The 14,883-nt window shown below is 38.3% G+C and overlaps 1 protein-coding gene across 1 annotated transcript in view; it reads right to left on the bottom strand.

The window, feature by feature from the left end:
• The window catches only part of LOC126424687 (mucin-17), a 166,358-nt gene that overhangs the window by 60,313 nt on the left and 91,162 nt on the right, over positions 1 to 14,883 (bottom strand). The window contains exons 11-12 of the mRNA XM_050087414.1: positions 8,220 to 8,449; positions 3,581 to 3,891 (exon numbers count right to left, since the gene is read on the bottom strand). Coding sequence (XP_049943371.1) covers positions 3,581 to 3,891; positions 8,220 to 8,449 — 541 coding nt within the window. The remainder of the gene's footprint in view (positions 1 to 3,580; positions 3,892 to 8,219; positions 8,450 to 14,883) is intronic.

The following is a 14,883-nucleotide window of genomic DNA, read 5'->3' as shown; positions in this document are numbered from 1 at the left end:
AAAATTAACTTGCACCCAAGTTTACGTTAACAGATTGTAATTTTCCTGCTGTTTATACTTCATGAAAAAATGTTCATGGAGAAAAGAAATGACATAACTGACGGCACTGGCCATAAAGCGGCGTTTACAAACATTATGTGGTTAAGTTTCTTGACACCAGCATGTTCTATTTGACAGATCTGAACCGGTAACTGGGTAAAAGTCTGAACAATTCACGTTTTATTTCCTGCCGCAACTAACTGCCGCTTGGCTTGGTGGCTGGTGGGAGTAATTAGGTTTGTTTGAATAAAGGTATCAGGACCCACCACAGTCATTTCCAAACTGTCTCTACAGCACATATGCATTTTCATGATTGTTGTCAATGTCATGACACTTTTGTATTATTCAAATCATGTTAGTGTGTTTTGTAGTTTGGCCACTTGTAGTGCTAGCTGACACCTTTGCTCACACTGCATTGTAAGTTTTTGGTTTAAACACAGCATCAGTTATGTATTTGTTTGTACTCAGCATGCTGTGTTTTGAGATCTTATTCTCGCTGTTGTGTGTGAATATTTACACATGTATTTTTTGCAATGTTTGACAAACAAGCAACGTGATGATAGTTTGTGTGTGCATGGTTTTCTAGATAACAGAGGAAGCACAGTACCCGACAGCCTCAAAATGATGCAGAACAACACATATGCAAACACCAAACAAAATACTTGTGTAAATATTTGCACTTGACAACAAGAATAAATTCTTGAAATTTGTTGTGCTAAGCATGGGGAGAAAAAAAAAATTATAAGCAAGACCTTGACAAGTATTTTGATGCCTATTATGTACATATGTCATACATAAAGTGCGAAACTGCAGGGGGGGGGGGGGGTGATCCCATACGTAGCTTTTACTGCTTAAACATTATTTCCCACATTTACATCATTTTTTCGAGTCTCTTGAAAGGTGTAAAAGCGGGATTTCATTGCAGATAAAAAAATATTTGCAGTTGTGAATATGGACAATCATCAGCCGTCTAATGGGACGATAACAATGAAAATGTGTGTCAGATCGTGACACGAGTCTGGATTTCCCACTTATTGTGGGTTTGAGCCCTGGTCCGGCACAAATTTTAACTGTCATCATCCCATTATACAGCAGATCGTTGTCAATATTCACAACTGTGAATACACTTTTCATGTATTTTAAGTAACAACTCTTCCGTTACTGTGTAGAGTTGATAACCTAACATCTTGCAGAAGCTTCTTCAAGGACTTAGGGACTCTTGTACTTTCATGTCAGTACATATACTCCCTAAAGGTATTTGTGGTTAATAACAAGAGTTAATTTAGGATGAACTCGGCAATTCACAACCACAATACAAGAAGTGGAAATCATCTTCACAGTTAGTAAGCATCTCTGTCTACGATTCAGAATAGAGTCTTTAATATTCCAGGGCAAAAGTCTATAATAGGTTGCTGATGGAAGTCAAGCACGAAACTGAAAACCCCAAATATTTAAAAACAAAGTAAATGTATGCTTTATTAGCCAGTCTTCCAATATATACCACCCATCCAAACAGTTCGAAGACTGATGTTATTCCCGGCATGTGAGTGATGTAAGCACAGTTACTACAGTGACAGCTTGAACTAAGAAGTGTGAAAAAGAAATGCGTATTCGACCATGCAGTGTTAAGTTGTGATGTGTGGCCGTAGCACGTCGTCGTAGTGTTGACATCTCTAAATCAAGTGTTCAAGACATTCTTCAGAATGTTTTGAAGAAAGTAAAAATCTGTGGAGTGGAATGTTTGTTGCACACACATCACCACCTGAACAAAAACAATGACCGTGGATGCCTGTGCAGCTCAACTGAAATGCAAAATGTGTACAATACTTTCCTGGGAAAAATCATTATGGTTAATAAGACTTGGTGCTGACAATGTAGACCTACCACAAAATGACGAAGTGCAGAAATGCACATGAAGGATCAACATTTTGATGAAATAACCAACGGGAGAGTTGAACAATATTACGAAGCACTTTTCTGACATTTTAACATTGTTGTACGAATGATTTGTGTGTTGTATTCAAGTGGTGGGAGGCTATGTAGATCATATGACACATTAAAACCATTATTTTAATTTTTCTCCACTTTTTAATTAACCCTTTGACTGCTACAGATGTGCTCTCTACATTCTGTGATGAGCACGGCTTTTTTGTCACTGTTCTGCCTGCCTAATGCTGTTACCTGTGCTGAGATGATGACGTTCTGGCTGCTATGAAATACTTGTCATTGGATTTTAAGAAAACCATTCGGTGAAAAGATTTGTGTTTTGTGCATCGTACAGTTCGATACCTTCACTCAATAAGGAACAAACTTATTTTCATTAGCATTGTGTATGACTAATTCTACCTTATACACTGCTGTGTATGAAATGTAGATAAGATGTAGAAATTTTATTTAAAATTGAGACCAGAACTACACATTTCAATCTCAAGTTACTGGTTTTTTACATCCAGCAGATGTTCGAGCACAGTGCACCCAATTCCATTGCTGTGCATTGGGAATCATATGGTCATAACAACTGTCATATTTCGTAAACAGTTCAACATAATAAAAAGAGATTTTTGCAAATTGTAGCACTCAAAGGAGGCACGTATATTGCATGATAAATATTCAAAGCTTTTTTATTCGCTGAGATACAGAATATCTCATCCATCGCAGTGAGACTGTTGGCGGAATGGAATGTGTAAACATGTCAAAACCACTTCAGGAAAACCTAGTGGCGACATTTGAACACGCCCTCAGCAAGTGGGGAGCAGCAAAACATGAGGCGTAGCTCAATATCTGGTCTCAGAATGTAAATTCTACCCAATTAATATTTATATCAGATAGATTCTGATTTTACCAGTATATAGAGAGCTGACAGTTGTCTATGTGAATAGAAAAAGGTTATTTGAAGTATGAGATGAAAAACAACAGATGAGAGGAGGAGGAGGAGGAGGAGGAGGAGGAGGAGGAGGAGGAGCAGTAGCTCATTCCATAGTAGTTTTTTTTCTCCTAATGTACTGATCTAGAAGTGTGAGTAGATTATCCCTAGTCATATTTGTTGTTTGTGTACTTTACAGAAGCAGCCATCAGTTACTGCTTCTGCCTGTTAATGTGTAACTTCAGTTATTTCACATCCCTGAAAGGTCCTCTTCAGGACAGGACTTACAGAAAATAATGAGTGAACGAATGAAATGAATGTATGGAGCTGTTTATTGCGCGGTAGCTTGCTCCTTCATGAACAGAAACTACCCTCTGAATTAAAGAAAGATCTTATCTGCCAGATTTTGTTTCTTCTAAAATTCATAATAGTCTCATTAAGCAGAACATAAAATTGTGTAGCTTCTAAATTCCACTGGGGTAAGATTGGAAGGAGGGGGGCAACAAAGAAGAGCAAGCATACAGGAGGTAGAGGCATATACAATATACTGAAACTGAATTAGACGTAATTGTACTATCACGAAATTTCATATACATCTTAAAAAAAAATCTGAAATGCTCTTATCATAACTTCATGAATACACAATGAGAAAGAGAACAACAGAAAGCACACAATTACCTTTTCCTATAGCTATCAAAAAACATCTTTTGGTTGCCAGTGAGGTTACTTGGGTTACGACATTTGGCTCGCAGACTGGCATAGTACCGACACAGCTTGCACAGAAAGCGCTCTGAGCTGACACGCGCAGGAATGCCGTCTCGGGTCAGTGCCGCATTGAGTTCTCTGGCTTCCGCATTGCCCAAACCATACATGTGAGCACGTACGAGCCTCCGATTGCAGATACCACACACCATGTAGAAGTCTACCCATGAGAAATGTTGCGAACAAAGTGCGAAGTGGGCCTGGGGCTTGTCCGTGTCAACAGGGACCTGTAGACAAATTATAACAAATCTCTATGGTACATATCTCCAATATCAGAAAATTTTACATCCAACTTATATCCAAACAGCACATGGGAATGCAGCCAACACAAAATAATCTTACCAGATGATATTTCAACAGATAACCTCCATTATGGTTCTCAAAATGCTTAATGTAGTGTGACCTGACTGTGCTCTGCTATTTAAACCCAAATATATTCCCATAAACTATTTGAACAGTGTACATGATACGTAAAAAGTAGTTTTCATATTCTGCTTCTATTCATGAGAAAAGTGATAGGTACATGTAAAAGACTGAGGTGTCCAACTTTCATACTTTTCTAGATGAATGTTGGTACAACTCAAGCCACAGTATGTTTTTTAAAAACACATAGACAGCACTCTCGTGACATATGAAAAACCATAAAAATAATAAATATCCTTCCTATAATTAACTATATGAAATCTGTACTGACACACATTAGCTAAAAGCTGTAATACATACATTAAGAAACTTCTATATTTATTAATAAATGGAAATGTTGATTAAATACTGAATCACTTTTTTAAATAAAAATAATGTTTATAATTTTCATTATCAGTCACTTGAAAATGAGAGTATTTACATTAAATTACCATTGGGACAAAGATGACAAATGTTATATAGAAAAGGAAATACTCTTTTTGTATATTTCTTGTGTACGCTGTTCTGCAGCCTTAAGAAATTGTATGAATTGCATAGTATTGTAAATATTAATCCACCAGAGCTGCTTTTCTATATTTTATTTACTGCCATCAGTTTCGAGCAATAACTCATTCTCAAGTGTTCCTTTTGTCCTGAATTATCTGTCACCAATAAGAATTTTGTCTAAGTGCTCAATACATTTTTTATTTCTAAGTTCTCTCTGCTCATTGAACATGTTATTCAGATTTCTTGTTAAATGTGTGTAGAGTTCTAGATGCTCACATACTGATCGTGCACTTTTACTTGGCCCCTGCCTGGAGGATGCCAGGAGCGGAAGCTTGTGATCAAATGGTTCAAATGGCTCTGAGCACTATGCGACTTAACTTCTGAGGTCATCAGTCGCCTAGAACTTAGAACTAATTAAACCTAACTAACCTAAGGACATCACACACATCCATGCCCGAGGCAGGATTCGAACCTGCGACCGTAGCGGTCGCTCGGTTCCAGACTGTAGCGCCTAGAACCGCACGGCCACTCCGGCGGACGCTTGTGATCAGCTCGTAGCACATTGGCTGCTGAGACAAGCCCTACCTCCCCCTCCCACAGCATGTAATGGGTTAATGTGTTATGGAAATGACACAAAAGTCACTAGAGGGACTAAGTACGGCTTCTTTGCTCATTTCATGTAAATAATATTAACTATCACAACATCGCAAAACACGGATCAACACTGTATCCACAATGGTTACTTATTGTTATGTTGCACAATACTGTTACATAGCTGAGGCTGGCAACAAGCTTAAACATTCTGGAATGGTATGAAGTTAGACTACTTACAGAAATCACGTAGGAGCTGAGTAAAAGTGTGCAACCAGTAGCTTCCTCCTTCAGGACTCTATGAAGGATGGAAAGATTGACATACAAACTTTTTTGCTGCAGTACTTGGTCAACTGTACATGTCAACTGATGCTTTTCCTAATCAAAAGGATGCCCTCACGAAAGTGAATTTAAGATAAGACTTTTGAGCAAAACACAGTAAGAGGATGTAGTGATGTGACCTGAGAGAAACTTTAGTGTTTTCTTCGTGTTCTATAGGCTTAAAAATTACGCCACAGGTCAACAGCAAATGAAAATAGAGAGAACATACTATGAAGTGTATCAACACTGCACAGAGCCTTCCTTAAGATATGAGAAACTTCAATTTGAAGTGTCACATATAATATCATCATTAACGAAAAAACAACCCAGACAACAGTATTTTGCACACATTTATATTTTTAACCATTCCATCAAAATGAGTTTCTGGAACCTCTCTACATTATTTGTGCTGACTTCACCCCCCCACGCCCCCTTTTTTATTTTTTTTTAGAATGATAGTGTGTTATGTTCCTCAAAAAACATTTTTTACTTGATAAGCTATAATTGGTATGCTCTGGGTCTGACTAGAATCGTTTGGTTACTAAACTAAAGAAGGAAAGAAAATCAAGAATTTAACATACCATAGGTATATAGTCATGAGCACAAGCTAAGGGACAACAATGGAACAAGGGGATAGGAAATTGGTGGTGACCTTCTCATAAGAACCATCGTTGCATTTACCTTAAGTGATTCAGAAAAAGCACAGGAAACTTAAATCTAAACAGTCAAACAGATATTTCAACCCTGGCACTCCAGAAACTCTCCACTATTCCCTCAGATAACATGTTCTTGCATGATTATCTTTTAAGCTAAAAACCATTTAACAGGAACAAGAAATACTCTATAATATCCAAATTTCACTTTTTCTTACACATAAATACAAAACTGTTGTGCCAAATGATAAGGAAGAGCACAAGCATCCAGCAGATGTCCGAGTGCGTCATATATGGGGAGAACCTGAACTACTCTCAACTGAATTTCAGAGGTTTGTCAGGAATATTTTCTGCGTATTTCGGTATGAGGAGCCTCAAGTCTCCAGTAGCTCATTTTGGATTAATAACGTAATTATGGTTTATTTGATTTGTTGCCCTAATTACTTACACTATCTGCTCAAAAGTACCTGCATACCTATTAGTGAACATTTATATGCGGTGGGTCCGAGCCTTTATGATGGCTTGAAATCTGCTGGGGGCATTTTCAATGAGCTGTCTGAATGTTTGTGGAGGAATTGCAGCCCATTCTTCTTGAAGAGCAGAAAGCAGAGAAGTTAGTGATGGGGCATGGAGCAAAGTTGATGGTCTAACTCATCCCAATGGTGTTCCTTGCATTTGGGTGAGGGCTGAGCAGGCCAGTCCATTTCACGAATATTACTGTCCACAAACCATTGTCTCACAGATGCTGCTTTGTGATACGGTACACTTTCACGAAGATAAAAGAACAACCACCATCTCTAAACTGTTCCTTTACCACACGCAGTATAAAATGCTTTGAAATGTGTTCCTATATTTCTACATTTAGCATTCTCTAAAGCACTATAAAGGGCCCACGTCTTCACCACAAAGAGGATCCCCACACCTTAACATCACCTCCACTTACTTCAGTGTCGGCACTGAACATGACGGCAGGTAACATTGTTCGGGCATTCACCGAACCCAAACCATTTCATCAGAATGGCACAGGATATAACGTGAGCCGTCACTCAAAATTACTAGTTTTCAGTCATCCGCTGTACATTGGCATCACTCTTTACACCAACTCGAGCGTCGACTAGCATAGAAAAGGTAAATGGCATGGCTTATGAGGGGCTGCTCCACCACTGTATCCCAATCTCTGCAATTCCCTATGTACACTCACTGTGCTGCCTCAACTGCTGGTAGCACTTTGGAACTCTCAAGTGATTCTTTCCACTGATTTCGTGCGATTTTTTGCAACCACCCTTGCAATGCTCAATGGTCCCCGTTTACCAGTACACCAAGTCAACTTGGTCCTGGTTTAGCTGTGGTTGGATGAGCTCCAGAGCAAACTGTTCTCGTGTTACTGCTTCTCTACTGACACCATAATACTCTGTCTTTTTAAACTCGTGAGTCTGTTTCGTGTGACATCTAATTGTCAATTCCACATTATATACGGGTGTTCAGATAGTTCTGATCAGATAGTGTATATTTCTGTGAAAATACCTTCACAACAGTGGAAAAGCCACTAGTATGAAATCACCAAGATGGAAAACACAAAACAAAGACTAATGCAAGAACCGTAAAGTGACTATTGTCTCTGAGTGAACAGCTTGGCAGTGTCATAGTATCATTCTTCCACTGCACTCATTCAACTAATATGCGAGATGGATATTGCCGAAGACTTCGTCAATAAACAAATCCGTACAGCTACATATCGCTGTTTCAGTGGAGTCCGAGTTTGCCCTGTGTAACAAAAATAGCGTTGCAAACTTCCAGCCATTACGGCGAGACATACTATTCTCGGATCAGCTCCAGTTTTACCAATAGGTACTGTGGTTTTTGTTCTGTGGTGACGACCGTTTTAAGCAACAGGTTGCAGAATGGCTGAATCATGTTTAGCAATCCCATTCGACAGCAGTGAAAATGCAACACTTTACATTTAACATCACTGAGGGATCACATTCTTACCTTATAATGATGTACATATTACAACGGGCTAGGTGGTTGAGGAAGGATCGAACAAGTAAAACTCTGCCTCTGTGTGTGCTAAGTGCCAGTACCTTGTTCATGATGCTCCTCTTCAGCTTCAGGAGCCACTTCCGACGGACATGGTGCGATGCAGTCTGGTCACAACCTTGGGCCGCGCACATTGCAGTCGCTCCTCCGAGCCCTCCGCCAGTGCGGTGGTAACGCTTGCGGTTGTCTTTGTATGACGGACAGTTCGCCTTGCGGTCCACATGACGATAGCAGGCATCGCAGAGACAGGACTCGGCCGTGAGGTGCGTCTCGACTGTGATCGAAAAGACAATGGGTAACATTTTAAAAGAGAGAGAGAGAGAGAGAGAGAGGGAGAGAGAGGGAATTACTGGATTTATAAATGAGTGCACACTTTGGTTTTATACTTTTCAAGTGCAGGCACACATTTTACTATGTTATCAACTGCGTATATGTACTCCAAAATGAAACGATATTGGAACTTCTCCTTTATTACTTAATTCTGTAAATATACAGATATAATTTCACCTTGTAATCAATAAGAAAAGATCCTCTCTAATTTTCTTCATATTTTATTTTGAAGCTCAGCACCTGGACATCAAATTCCTAATTACACAAGCCAGGAGGTGGAGGAGGAGAAAGGGGGGGGGGGGGATGTATTTGCAAATTTTTTAATAAAAGTGAAATATTCTATGTTTAGTTACTAACCACATGAATATTTGAGTGTGCACAATAAAATCAAAACTTGGTGAAAAAAAATGAGAAACATCAGTTAGAAAATGAAACGTATTTATTACTTTTAGAGACGGAACAGTATTATTGATGCCTGTAATTTTTTTCATTTAACAACATGACATTTAACATGTCCTTATCAATCTTTGTTTTCATAACACTAGTAACAAAAAATGGTATTTTTAATAAAAAGTCATGATAAAATATTTGTTTAATAGCAACTCCATTTGATAATAAATGTAAATTTAAATAGAAAACCACTGATTTTGTGTTTACGGGACTCATACAATTTGCTTAAGCTACCAGTAATTACATTCATTAGGATACCATTTTGAACTTAACAACAATGGACGACTTGTAATCTTCAAATATGATTCCCCTCCCCCCCCCCCCCCCCCAAGTTTTTTTCGAGTACCCCATTGAGTAAGAATTTCGAGCAAATTGGTATAGAACTTTTGAGGTTTTTGCTAACAATGTTTACCCCGTAAGTTATAAATATATGCTTATAATCCACATATATTAAAAATTATAGTCTATGCCTGTTTATTTGAGTACCGTACATAAGAATTTGCAGTAAATCGATCACGAATTTTTCGAGATTTCTGTTAACAAACTTTCCTCACATATATAATTACAAAAAATATGTAGCAATGTCCTTCAAAACATTTCTAAGAGAACTGTGTAAAAATGTGAAGTAAATCGGCCAAGAACATTGAGATTTTTGGTAACAGCTTGTCTTTATACAGATGGGCAGATTATCATTACCATTTGATGACAAATACAAAACAGAAACAAAACTCAGCAAAATAATTGCTATTAGTAAGATTCGTATCACAGACATTATGATTACATATTTTTACTCTATTTACTCAGCTAAAAATACACGTTAAATTGCTGGAAATTATTTGCACTTAACAGTGTTCAGAAATAATCCAACATTTGAAGGCGGCGGGCTACTTTAAAGAATTTTATCTCACTGCTTTAGAAAATTGATATGTGAATGTCAGATTTCAAATCCTGTTAAGTATGAAGAAAATCAAAGAGGGCCAGTCCACAACATACCCCTGTAAGATTAACTTCTCCTCACTGTCACATAACCCAATGCAAAATATATGAGATAGTGCAGGGCATATACTATATGTGCACGAAAACATTTAAAAGTCAACCAAAATATGCTATTAATGGACTGCATTCGAAACAACATTCATGACAATATAACGTAACAAGTTGTTCAAGGCATACAAAGATCACAACTGCACAACAGTCAGTGAAAATTCGACACACACAGTGTGCCGCAAGCACTAACCGAATACAACAGCTATGCAACACACTATAACAGCCATTACGATAAAGGTGAAAACCTTCACATTAAAAGAATGAAGACAAAAATGTTTAAAGAAGACTTCTAATTATGCTCTAAAAAGTTCTGTGAAACAACGAGATTGTTAAACAAGCACCTTTAAAATTTTATGGCTGAGGCTTGCTCAGCATTCACTGCTTATAATTGAGAGTAGTGCTAGAAATACTTAACACTGCCTACATTACTGGATGCAAATATGGAGCAAGGAGTGAAAATTACAAAAACAGAGAAAATACATTAAACAACCCCCAAAAAAATTGTGTGCACATATTTTTAGTAAAACAAATTTTATAGTCATAGGTTGATGAATGACACAGTTTTCCATTTTTGAGTGTTGTAAGCAAGAGACTATTCCGTAATATGCACAATACTTTCAGTGCAAACTTAATTGTCTCTAGGCACTGCAATCAGTATACTTAGGTGTGAAGAGAGAGTGTACACATAACTCTTCTAACAATAATTCTATTCACAATATACATAAATGACCTTGTGGATCACATCAGAAGTTCACTGAGGCTTTTTGCGGATGATGCTGTGGTATATCGAGAGGTTGTAACAATGGAAAATTGTACTGAAATGCAGGAGGATCTGCAGCGAATTGACGCAGGGTGCAGGGAATGGCAATTGAATCTCAATGTAGGCAAGTGTAATGTGAAACTTCCTGGCAGCTTAAAACTGTGTGCCGGACCGAGACTCGAACTCGGGACTTTTGCCTTTCTCGGGCAAGTGCTCTACCAACTGAGCTACCCAAGCACGACTCACGCCCCGTCCTCACAGCTTTATTTCTGCCAGTACCTCGTCTCCTACCTTCCAAACTTAGCAGAAGCTCTCCTGCGAAAGGCAAAGGTCCCGAGTTCGAGGATCGGTCCAGCACACAGTTTTAATCTGCCAGGAAGTTTCATATCAGCGCACACTCCGCTGCAGAGTGAAAATCTCATTCTGGAAGTGTAATGTGCTGCGAATACATAGAAAGAAAGATCCCTTATCATTTAGCTACAATATAGGAGGTCAGCAACTGGAAGCAGTTAATTCCATAAATTATCTGGGAGTACGCATTAGGAGTGATTTAAAATGGAATGATCATATAAAGTTGATCGTCGGTAAAGCAGATGCCAGACTGAGATTCATTGGAAGAATCCTAAGGAAATGCAATCTGAAAACAAAGGAAGTAGGTTACAGTATGCTTGTTCACCCACTGCTTGAATATTGCTCAGCAGTGTGGGATCTGTACCAGATAGGGTTGATAGAAGAGATAGAGAAGATTCAACGGAGAGCAGCGCACTTCGTTACTGATCATTTAGTAATCACGGAAGCGTTACAGAGATGATAGATAAACTCCAGTGGAAGACTCTGCAGGAGAGACGCTCAGTAGCTCGGTACGGGCTTTTGTCAAAGTTTCGAGAACATACCTTCACCGAAGAGTCCAGCAGTATATTGCTCCCTCCTACGTATATCTCGCGAACAGACCCTGAGGATAAAATCAGAGAGATTAGAGCCCACACAGAGGCATACCGACAACCCTTCTTTCCACGAACAATACGAGACTGGAATAGAAGGGAGAACCGATAGAGGTACTCAAGGTACCCTCCGCCACACACCGTCAGGTGGCTTGCGGAGTATGGATGTAGATAATGAACCACAAACCATTTTGAGCACTGGAGCACTGAAGGTATGGTATAATCACTGAGGATGGCTGCACTGCAGGTATATTCTCCTGATTCAAAAATATTTTTGATACTGGTTGAAATATCACCACACTGTTTGTCAAATTCTTTGTGACACTAATAGGAGCAGAAGCAGAGAAAGCCAGCAGGACCCAACACACACATTACTGCAAGGTAACGAACTGTGTAAGGGGAACAAGAATCAGCTTTTCATTACAAATACAGTAGCAGCCTGATATACTGCGGATTCGGGTATAATGTGATGTAAAGGTTGTCCCACAAAATACAATATTATTAATGAACGATTTTTATACTTTCACTATATTTTATAAGATTGAAAAAATCTTATTACAGTCTGCATGAAGCCTTTCTGCAGAATAATTTACTGCTGCAACCTCCAAGTTCTCTAAATAACAACTACAATAGCTAGACGTAATTAAACTCAACCTCTGGTTTGTCTTATCAACAAACCAGGACTGTTACTGAACATAAGCTTCGAATATACATCCATCTCACTGTTAACATTGTGATGCAGTCAACAAAGTGACTATGCAATAATGCTTGACAATGATCAAAATGAGCACAACTAACATGTGGATCATAAATTATTTATTCGTTGTCTAGATTTGTGTGCTTGTTACAATGTCACAGAAATTCTGTGAGTGATAAACTAAAAATTATTGATCACGTGAAGAATGATGTGTGCGGTGTACCTCAAGGAACAATCCGGGGATGGGAGAAAGGAGAGAAGACAATTTTTAATACAGAGAAGTGAGGCATGCCACTTTCAGAGTCAATTATTAAGCACAAGCTAAAAATTTTTGCTTTGATTTACATGACAACAAAGATTTTATAGCTTCCAATGAATGATTTTCAAGATGCCACCACAGAAGTTTCCAAGCCACCACTGAAGGGGAAGCAAGGGCTTGTAACAGTGAATCTGCCTCAGTAGCCTGAATTTCTACACAAAGTAATGGTAGATAAAAATTTAAAAGAGTATCAAGTGTATAATTGTGATGAAACTGTGCTTTCTTATCAATTGCTCCCAACCAGAACTCTTTATTAAAATAATAATAATAATAATAATAAAGTCAAGAAATGAGACAGATCTGAAAATGAATGGAGACATAATAATCCCCCTTTTTGCCACAAATAAATCAGGCAGCCACAAGCTGAAACCACTTTGTATAGGGGAAAAGTAAAAGAGATGTGTCAAGCATATAAACATATCATTACTATTCACTTATAGGCATTCAAAGAATGCTTAGATGGTGTGTGACATCTCTACCTATTGGTTTCAAGAAGAGTTTGTTGTCCAGTTCATCCACCTGCTGACGTGTTGCAATCAGGATGTGGAAAAATAAAAACTTTGTTTTTGCAAAAAAAAAAAAACCGACAGCATTAATTCAGCTGCTGGATCAGGGCATCATACAAGCATTTGAAGCTAATTATTACCATGGATGGCTCACTTCAATGGCAAATTCAGATAAGGAAATGGAAATGTTCTCGTAATGTGTAAATCTTAACGAGTTGTGTATTCAGTACATCTGGCAAGGCAAAGCATTGGTCATACCACTACTAGGATTTGCTGCAACACGTGTTCTGTTGAAGAAAATATAACAGATGGACACTTCACTTCACTGACTTAGATTTCAACTGCAGTGACATTCAGTCTGCATGTGATGTTCTACAGTGCAATATTGATCTTGCAGACTTGAGGTAGTTGTTGGCAAAGAAGAACTGATTTCAGAGATTACAGATGACAATGACATTATTGATTCTGTTCGAAATGAGAGGAGTCAAGCAATCGAGGATGAGGATGATGTTCCTTGTACATGTGAAAAGACTGGATAATACAAAGAAAGTGATAATGTAGATGGAGCGACAAACTGAAGCAAACGAAATTGAGTTGTTGCAACTGACGAGCATAAATCAATACGCACTAGAGGAAATGACCTGCCAAATGAATCCGAGATATTTCATTAAAGAAGTAGAAAAATGATGTACTATAGCTTGCAGGCAGTTTTGTAAATTACCACAGAGTATTTGAAAGTGTACTTTATATACCATACTGAAGCTCGTGTTATGGTTTGGGCGACATTTCAGAGTAGTTTGACAAATTGCTCTACACTATTTGGTAAGTTTCTGAAATGTACTCCTAATGCTCTTTCAATTTAAATGCAGAATGTATAATTTTACATTTTGTGTTCTTCCTAACTTTCCATGCATAATTTGTCATTACATGTCACTTTTGATATACCATGGGTATGTTATAACATGAGAGTAAAGCATTCCTCCCCCCGACAACCACGTTATATCGACTGCTACTGTAACTTCATAAAAAAATGCATTCCAGCAACACAGTATCTTTTTAAACTACAACAATATAAATGTTTGCTTCTTTGGGACATAGTTCCAACATTTGGGGATACTTTATTTCAACATAGCTACCATCTCTGGCCATAGTAACAGAGTTCTTATGGGGGGGGGGGGGGGGAAAAAAAACATACCCATACATAAGATATTCCACCTGATTCTTCCCAAAGTCTAAAGGACTCATGTCTGTAAGTAGGCAGAATGGGGAATCACTTTTCAAATGTATTCACGAATTTTTGGTTACAATATGTCAGACGAGCAAGTGAATACTGTCATGGAAATTACATATAACCTCGTGCAACTGAAGTCATATGAAACTTTAGCACCTCCTGGTGTATCAAATAACTTAGAGGAATGCAGCCAGATAACAAACTTGACAATTGCCAATATTTACACATGTGAACAACCAGTCATTCCCAAGGCACAAATGACATGAAAGATTGCTGTGCATGGTAAATTAAACCCTCAGTGGGTGGGGCTGTGCCAACCAGGAAACTAAAAGATGAAATATGCACAAAAACAACCGAAATTATAAGTTAGTGCCTCCTTGCAACTGAAAATGTCAGACACTGTGACACTGGAATATTAACGAACAAC

This window comes from Schistocerca serialis, chromosome 10 (assembly GCF_023864345.2).
Source record: "Schistocerca serialis cubense isolate TAMUIC-IGC-003099 chromosome 10, iqSchSeri2.2, whole genome shotgun sequence".
In the NCBI taxonomy this organism is placed as follows: domain Eukaryota; kingdom Metazoa; phylum Arthropoda; class Insecta; order Orthoptera; family Acrididae; genus Schistocerca; species Schistocerca serialis.
This window is presented reverse-complemented; position numbering and strand designations above follow the sequence as displayed.